Consider the following 7500-nt stretch of genomic DNA (forward strand, 5'->3'; position numbering starts at 1 on the left):
TGTAAAACTTGGCTCACGTTGTACGTCGGTTGTGATAATTGGCTTCGTGGCGAGCACTCGGTTCTCCGTTCTCCACCATCGCTGTATTTTCACAGGAACCTTCCATGCAGTCAGGTGGAAGCTGCGTTCCTTTGGTTTCTCTGTGGGGTCACACGTCTCTGGAGGGGGATTAAACGGACCGGCGGTCACGGGTCACTGTGTTGAAGCAGCTTTACAGTCTGAGGACACGGGACACGGTGTGTGGAGGACATCAGGACGTGGTCGTCTTGTTTAGTTTAGTGTCAGAGCGACGTTAACGTGTGTGTCGTAGACTTAGGTGCTTCTTTAGCTGGTGGGACGCTGTGACCTCTGGTGGGACGCAGTGACCTCTGGTGGGACGCTGTGACCTCTGGTGGGACGCTGTGACCTCTGGTGGGACGCTGTGACCTCTGGTGGGACGCAGTGACCTCTGGTGGGACGCAGTGACCTCTGGTGGGACGCTGTGACCTCTGGTGGGACGCTGTGACCTCTGGTGGGACGCAGTGACCTCTGGTGGGACGCTGTGACCTCTGGTGGGACGCTGTGACCTCTGGTGGGACGCTGTGACCTCTGGTGGGACGCTGTGACCTCTGGTGGGACGCTGTCCTGTTTGTATCATGTTCAAGGTTGGGGATCAGAGGCCCTACATGCTAATTGAGGGACGCTACTTCATCTAAGACATCATGTGTTGAGTTTAAAGTTGTTCAGCTCCCTCAGAGGTTGAACATGTCTCAGACCAGCACCGTCAGCGGTTTGCTGCGTCCCTCTGGATGTTTGCTCAGCAGGAGTGCAGCTCTCCCAGCTGATGGCAGGTCAACAGGTGTTTGGTTTGAGTCCTGGGAGGTTCGCTGGAGTTGGGGTAAATTAGACCACATGTTCTTTCTATAATATGAATAGATTTACTTATAAATGATGTGGGTGACAAACTGACTTCTTCATGTAACCTGTCAATCAAACACTCAATCGAGAGTTCAGTGTTACCGTGCGAGGTTTTCTAACCATGACATCGTTGTCTGAGCGCAGTCTTCTTCATCGAAGTTCAAGGAAAACCTCCCGACCTACAACGTAAACGTCCTTCTGATCACGTGACTTCCCGTCCCCTCCTGTTTTCCCAGCATTCCTAGAGATCAGGAGACACAAAATGAACGACACAGGTCGAGTCGTCATGTACGGCTGTTGTCAAGGCAACAGAAACGATGAGTGGTTTCCATTTGGCGCACGGAGACGAGGCAGGTCCGGAGTCCTGAACGTCCTTTGTGGTGTTTGATACGTGACATCAGTCGTGGGTTTTGTCCTCTTTAACTTTATGATGGTGATGGTGATGATGATGGTGATGATGGTGATGTTTGAAGAGGAGCTGCTGCAGCAGCTTCACATCACTTCTGTTTGGGGTTTTAATGAATAGAATCTCCTCAAGTCAAAGTCTCTTCTCACGTTCGACACCTTTACTGTTCAGCAGTTTAATTTTGGGGCGTTTGTCCAACGTGGGGTCGACCCTGCCGATATGCAACATGCCCGATCCGATGAAGAAGCGTCTCCGCCGCTTCATCGGCCTGATTGCAGAAATGAAGCCCGGGTATCAGATTACGTGACGCGCCGTCGTGCCGTGACCTCCGACCTCTCCGAGTCGCTCCTCGTGCGGCCGTACCGATGTGAGCGCGCGCCGGTCGGGCGGAGGATGGGCGTAGTCGCGCCGGGCCGACGGAGGAAGCGGCCGTTAGCCGATTGTTCGGCGTCGCCCCGACTGACTCTCAGGTAAAGTCAGAATCTACCTCTGCAGGTGAGACGTACTGTGAAACCAGAGGCGAGTCCCCACAGCTTTATTTTTACTAAAACATGAGCCGCTCTCCTCCTCGACTGTACAATGTTCTTCTAGTCCTGTCTTGCCTTTCAATAAACATTTTGTAGAATTTGCAGCGTCTGGATTTATTTCCTCGTGAGAACGTTTCAGGTTGTTTTTATTTTCACATGAATGACAAGAGTATTTTTGAAAAGTTACAAAAGCTTTATTGCAATTTCACATTGTGGAACAACAGAAGAGGACAAAGAGAAGTCTGTTTCCCTCCACTGCACTGATTCAGTTCCAAGTGTGGATGTACCTTCTGAACGGAGGAGGACAGCAGGAATGTTGGTTGGGAGGACGTGTCGGCTAAATACAGGAGCAGCTAGAGGTGCTGAACGGGAGGAGGAGGAGGAGGAGGTGCTTTCTGTCAACGTGTTCTGGTGTCAGGAGCCCTTCAACATGAACCGGACTGCAGAATTTAGTGCCTGTGCAGGTGGAGGTGGAGGTGTTCTCCTTCACCTCCACCCTGGAGCGGTTCTGATCAACCTGATCCAAGTGCTTCAGAGCTGCCGGGCGTCTGGAGGGGAAGTAGATGATGTTAGCGGGAACCGGAGTCCGAGCTGCTTCCCTCCACACGGGTCACTTCGGAGAAAAGCCAGAGAGGGAACGGACAGGCTGGGTGGAGGGGGGCGGAGCCGGGACAGACTGGTGTGGACCGGGGTTATGATCCCTGAGCCTCCAGCTCTGATGCAGGCGTGTTGTCGGGCTCCTCGTCGTTGTAGATATTCTCTGCCTGGAAGAACAACAGGAGCAAAACATGAAACCGTCAAGGATACGTTTTCACTTTTCAGACATCGGAGGGAAACATCACGATACTCTGAAGCAAGCCCGATTGTCCCTGAACATGTCAATCAACCAGCAGTGATGTCATCGTTGGTTTGTGAACGTTATGAATCCTCCAGTTCAGATTCTGTCCGTCACCATCTTGTTAGTTCGGAGTGTGTTGACAAAGAGACGACCATCGCCATGACAACATTCATATCTGACTAAACACTGATTCCTCTGTGTGTGTGTATTTTTGACTTTTGGAGGACGACATCCAGCCGGATCACTTGAACTAAAGCAAAGTATAATCTTTGAATACTCTTCTCTGCTAAAGTTTATTATTACATCTGCTGTTTTAGGATATCTAGACTACTGAAGCTTGGATGTTTCCTGGTAGCTGGAATTGTTTGTGATTGGATTCTTGTTTTCACTCACTGAGAGTCAAAGAGAACAAGTTTAGAGTTAAACTGATGGTCTTTTATTCCAATTCTATTAAGGACTAAGTTGTATTTGACTTTCTACCGTTTGAGGTAAAAAGACTCTGAGACAAGTTGGGACAAAATCTAGAGACTGTGTGAAAGTTGTCTTTGTTTAGTGCAGTGGTGAGTTTCTATTGCTGCATATTTGTAACACCTGGTGACAGGAGGTCTAACGAGCAGGGGGTGTGGTCTAACAAGCAGGAGGTGTGGTTTAACAAGCAGGAGGTGTGGTCTGATGAGCAGGGGGTGTGGTCTAACAAACAGGAGGTGTGGTCTGATGAGCAGGAGGTGTGGTCTGACCAGCTGTAGCCAACCCTGTTATAAAACCAGGAAGTGTTTGAAGCGTCAGCTTCAGCGAGGACTCTCGTATGAAGAGTCGGAGGATAAAGACGAAGGAGTCTTTCGTTGGAGTCTCGGAAGACTCGGAGGATCAATTGAGAATTCAATCCTCATTTTCCAATCCCAAAAAGCTCTTCTCCATCTTCTCCCTCCATCCTTCCATCAAGCCACTTTGTCAACTACTTTACTAAAAAGATAGATGACATACGCTCCTCATAACTACATGTCCATCATCTTCATCTTCATCCCTTTCACTCCCCCGTTTTCCAATCAAGTTGTTACCTTGGTAACCTCCCCCCCCCCAACCACCTGCCCCCCCCCCCCATCCCATCTCACATTCTCCAGTCTATTGCTCCAGACCTTCTTCCTTTTCTCTCCCATCTCATCACCACTTCTCTGTCAACGGTCTGTTTCCTGAACTCTCTGAAGGAGAGAGTGAACCCTCTCCTGAAGAAACCCCCCCTCAACCCGTCTGAAGTAAACAACTACAGACCGTCTCTCTTCTTCCCTTTCTTTCCAAAACTCTGGAGCGAGCTATCTTCAACCAACTCTCCTCCTATCTCCACCATAATAACCTTCTTGACCACCAGTCTGGTTTCAACAGAGACGGTCCTCCTTCTGTCTCTGAGCAGCTTCACACTGCTAGAGCAGCCTCTCTGTCCTCTGTCCTGATCCTTCTAGACCTTCTGCTGCATTTGACACAGTGAACCACCAGATCCTTCTTTCCTCCTTCAGGACCTCGGTGTCTCAGGCTCTGCTCTCTCCCTGTTCTCATCCTACCTCAACGACCTCACCTACCGGGGAACTTGGAGAGGATCTGTGTCTGAACCTTGTCCTCTCACTACTGGTGTCCCTCAAGGCTCCGTCCCGGGTCCCCTCCTCTTCTCTGTGTACACCGACTCTCTCGGCTCTGTCCTTCACTCACATGTCTTTTCCTACCACAGCTATGCTGATGACACCCAACTGATCCTCTCTTTTCCAGATCTGAAACACAGGTAGCAGCATGAATCTCTGCCTGTCTGACTGACGTCTCTCAGTGGATGTCCTCATACCACCTGAAAATCAACCTCCACAAGACCGAACTGCTCTTCCTTCCAGAGAAAGACTCTCCCACCCTCGACCTGACTACTACCTTCAACAACTCTGTTATCCCGACCCTGACTGATAAGAACCTCGGAGACACTCGACAGCCAACTCTCTCTTTCTGCCAACATCACTGCAACAACACGTTCCTGTAGATACATGCTGCACAACATCAGGAGAATACGTCCTCTTCTCACTCAGAAGGAGGTGCAGGCTCTGGTCCAGGTTCTGGTCCAGGTTCTGATCCAGGTAGAACTTTAGTATCTTAAAATAGAACTTACTGATAGAACTTTGTAGTTTGGCTTTCTGGAAGAAATTGTATTTTCTTGATTCTTGTTGTTCTGGTTTTGAACCCTCATGGTTGAAATGAACTTATTGTAAGTCGCTTTGGATAAAAGAGTCAGATAAATGTAATGTAATGTATCTGTATGTATGTGTGTGTCTCACCATCTGCCACACTTGCATGATGTTGTCCTCGGACACGGAGCAGATGACCCAGGGCTCGTTGGGGTTCCAGGTGAAGTCAGAGATCTTGGCCGTGTGGCCGCCGTGGATGAACTGATGGAGACAGAATGACATCATCAGGTGACCAGGTGAGCAGCACACTATGACCAGGAGGAGGCTCAGATCCTCCTGATGTAAGGACCCTCTGTGGTTGAACACCTCACGGTAACGGCACCTACCAGCAGCTCCGGAGGTCCGTCCTCAGCGTCCTCCGCCGACTGCTCCTCCCCGATTTTACTGGAAAACAAAGTTCAACAAACACCATTTAACACAATGTGCGGCTCCTCGGTGAGTTTCTGAGTTCCACTGAGCAGCTCTTCAGAGCCCACGGTTCATCTTCCCTCAGTCACATGACTTGTTTGGTCATCACTATTATTTGGTTTTGGGTTCATGTCATGGAGTTGTCGTGAAGGTGTTTCTTTACCTGAGGTCCCAGACGTTGAGACGGCGGTCGGTGCCGCTGGAGGCCAGGATGGTCTCGTTGTGAGGGGACCACTGCACCTAAAGGACAGGACGGGATAAAAAGGAAGTTTCTCACTGCAACCAAACATGTAATTAGTGAGTAAAAACCATCTGAACTGGGAACAAGTCAGTGATAGAAAACAATGATCTCTCCGTTCATCCTGCTGTCGAAGTCTCTTTTTGGGTCAAAACGTTCTGATTGTGATTCAGACCTGTGAGTGGGACATAATGGGCGGGGCCTACGCTGAGGGATGAGACGAGGGTTTCTATTGGTGGGTTTGACTTGGATCCACATCCTGATTGTGTACACACGCACACACACATGCGAGTGTGTCAAGCTACATGAAGGTCCATTCACTTTATTTTCCTCTTTTGTACCAGATGTGATGTTTGAAGCTCTGCAGGTTGTTATTGATGTTTCATGTGTGATCGTTCCTGCAAATGTTTTCACAATAAAAGCCTTTTTATGAGGTTTCTTTCTTATAAAACATTATAGGGCTTTTAATTTGAAGTAATACAGGAAGTGGTCTGAAAACGCTCACTACATGATAACGATGTCTTTACGCAGCACTTAGAAGCACTTTGAGTTCTTACCTGGAAAATTTCATCTTTGTGGGACTCAAAGGAGTGCAGCTTCAGTTTGAGATTCCTGAGATCCCATAATGCAACAGTCTGAGAGAAACACAGAGCGATGTTGTTATCATCATCATCATCATCATCATCAGTGTGAAGCTGCATGTTTCTGCTCCTCCACCTTATCAGCTGAACCGGTGGCCAGGATGAACTCGCTGTAGGGGTTGAAGCTCAGACAGTTGACCTCAGCAGTGTGAGCCTCCACCGCGTGGCTGGCTTTGGACGTGTTGTTGGACCGAGTGTCCCATCTGGGGGAAGGGAGGGGGAGTTAGAGATAAAGGTGGAGCAGAACGCTTTGACCACCCAGACGGTACGTCACTCACATCATGAGTTTCTGGTCGTCGGCAACAGAGCCGAACAGGGACTCGTGCAGCAGATGCCAGGAGACGTCCTCCACCACGGCGGTGTGGCCTGTGAAGATGGTCTTGGCATCCACCACCTTCCCCTCCTTCGGGCCAGCACCGATGTCCCACAGACAGATGGTCTGCAGAGGGAGAAGAGGGGTGGGGAAACATGAACACAGATTAATAAAGCATGAAGATACTCTGACGTGTTTCTCTGCGCAAACTGGAGTTGGTTTACATCGTTGGGACGTCCAGTTTTAAGGATTGTTTGGGAGGGGGGGGATACATTACTTCACATCTCGGTTTGTTTTCCAATAAAAATTCTTCTAAATTATGCAACAGCCCTTTTTTCGTTGTTGTTGTAGAGTTGTAGAATAACCAGCAGCAGTCCTTTTAATGTGTGATGTCATTTTTGTGAAACTGAATTTCTTCTTTTTTTATTCTGTTTGTAATTTTTTAACTATTTTTTCCACCTGTATTCTTAAGCTGTTGAGACAACTATTATTAAATGATAATTAATAAAGTTTTTATCTTATCTGAAACATGTAAAAGCTCATGACATTTGTCAGAACGATGTAAACAACTCTGAATAATAAATGTCGTCACTGTGATGACGTCCAGAGACAGTTTGAACTCCAGTGACCTGACGTGGTCCATCCGGTGCGAATCAGAGGCTCCCCCCACCCAGTGACCTGACGTGGTCCATCCAGTGCGAATCAGAGGCTCCCCCACCCAGTGACCTGACGTGGTCCATCCGGTGCGAATCAGAGGCTCCTCCCACCCAGTGACCTGACGTGGTCCATCCAGTGCGAATCAGAGGCTCCCCCCACCCAGTGACCTGACGTGGTCCATCCGGTGCGAATCAGAGGCTCCTCCCACCCAGTGACCTGACGTGGTCCATCCGGTGCGAATCAGAGGCTCCCCCCACCCAGTGACCTGACGTGGTCCATCCGGTGCGAATCAGAGGCTCCCCCACCCAGTGACCTGACGTGGTCCATCCGGTGCGAATCAGAGGCTCCCCCCACCCAGT

The 7500-nt window shown here is 49.4% G+C and overlaps 1 protein-coding gene across 1 annotated transcript in view; it reads right to left on the minus strand.

Moving 5' to 3' along the window:
* Positions 1-2002: 2002 nt before the first annotated feature.
* Positions 2003-7500, minus strand: part of rbb4l (retinoblastoma binding protein 4, like) — an 11080-nt gene continuing 5582 nt past the window's right edge. The window contains exons 6-12 of the mRNA XM_069687927.1: positions 6450-6610; positions 6248-6374; positions 6088-6165; positions 5456-5532; positions 5211-5268; positions 4975-5085; positions 2003-2594 (exon numbers count right to left, since the gene is read on the minus strand). Of these exons, the coding sequence (XP_069544028.1) occupies positions 2523-2594; positions 4975-5085; positions 5211-5268; positions 5456-5532; positions 6088-6165; positions 6248-6374; positions 6450-6610 (684 nt within the window). The 3' untranslated portion in view covers positions 2003-2522. The remainder of the gene's footprint in view (positions 2595-4974; positions 5086-5210; positions 5269-5455; positions 5533-6087; positions 6166-6247; positions 6375-6449; positions 6611-7500) is intronic.

Source organism: Brachyistius frenatus, unplaced genomic scaffold, assembly GCF_029030835.1.
Source record: "Brachyistius frenatus isolate BFR_SWC_R1_liver_20210118 unplaced genomic scaffold, ASM2903083v1 Contig_507, whole genome shotgun sequence".
Taxonomy (NCBI): Eukaryota; Metazoa; Chordata; class Actinopteri; family Embiotocidae; genus Brachyistius; species Brachyistius frenatus.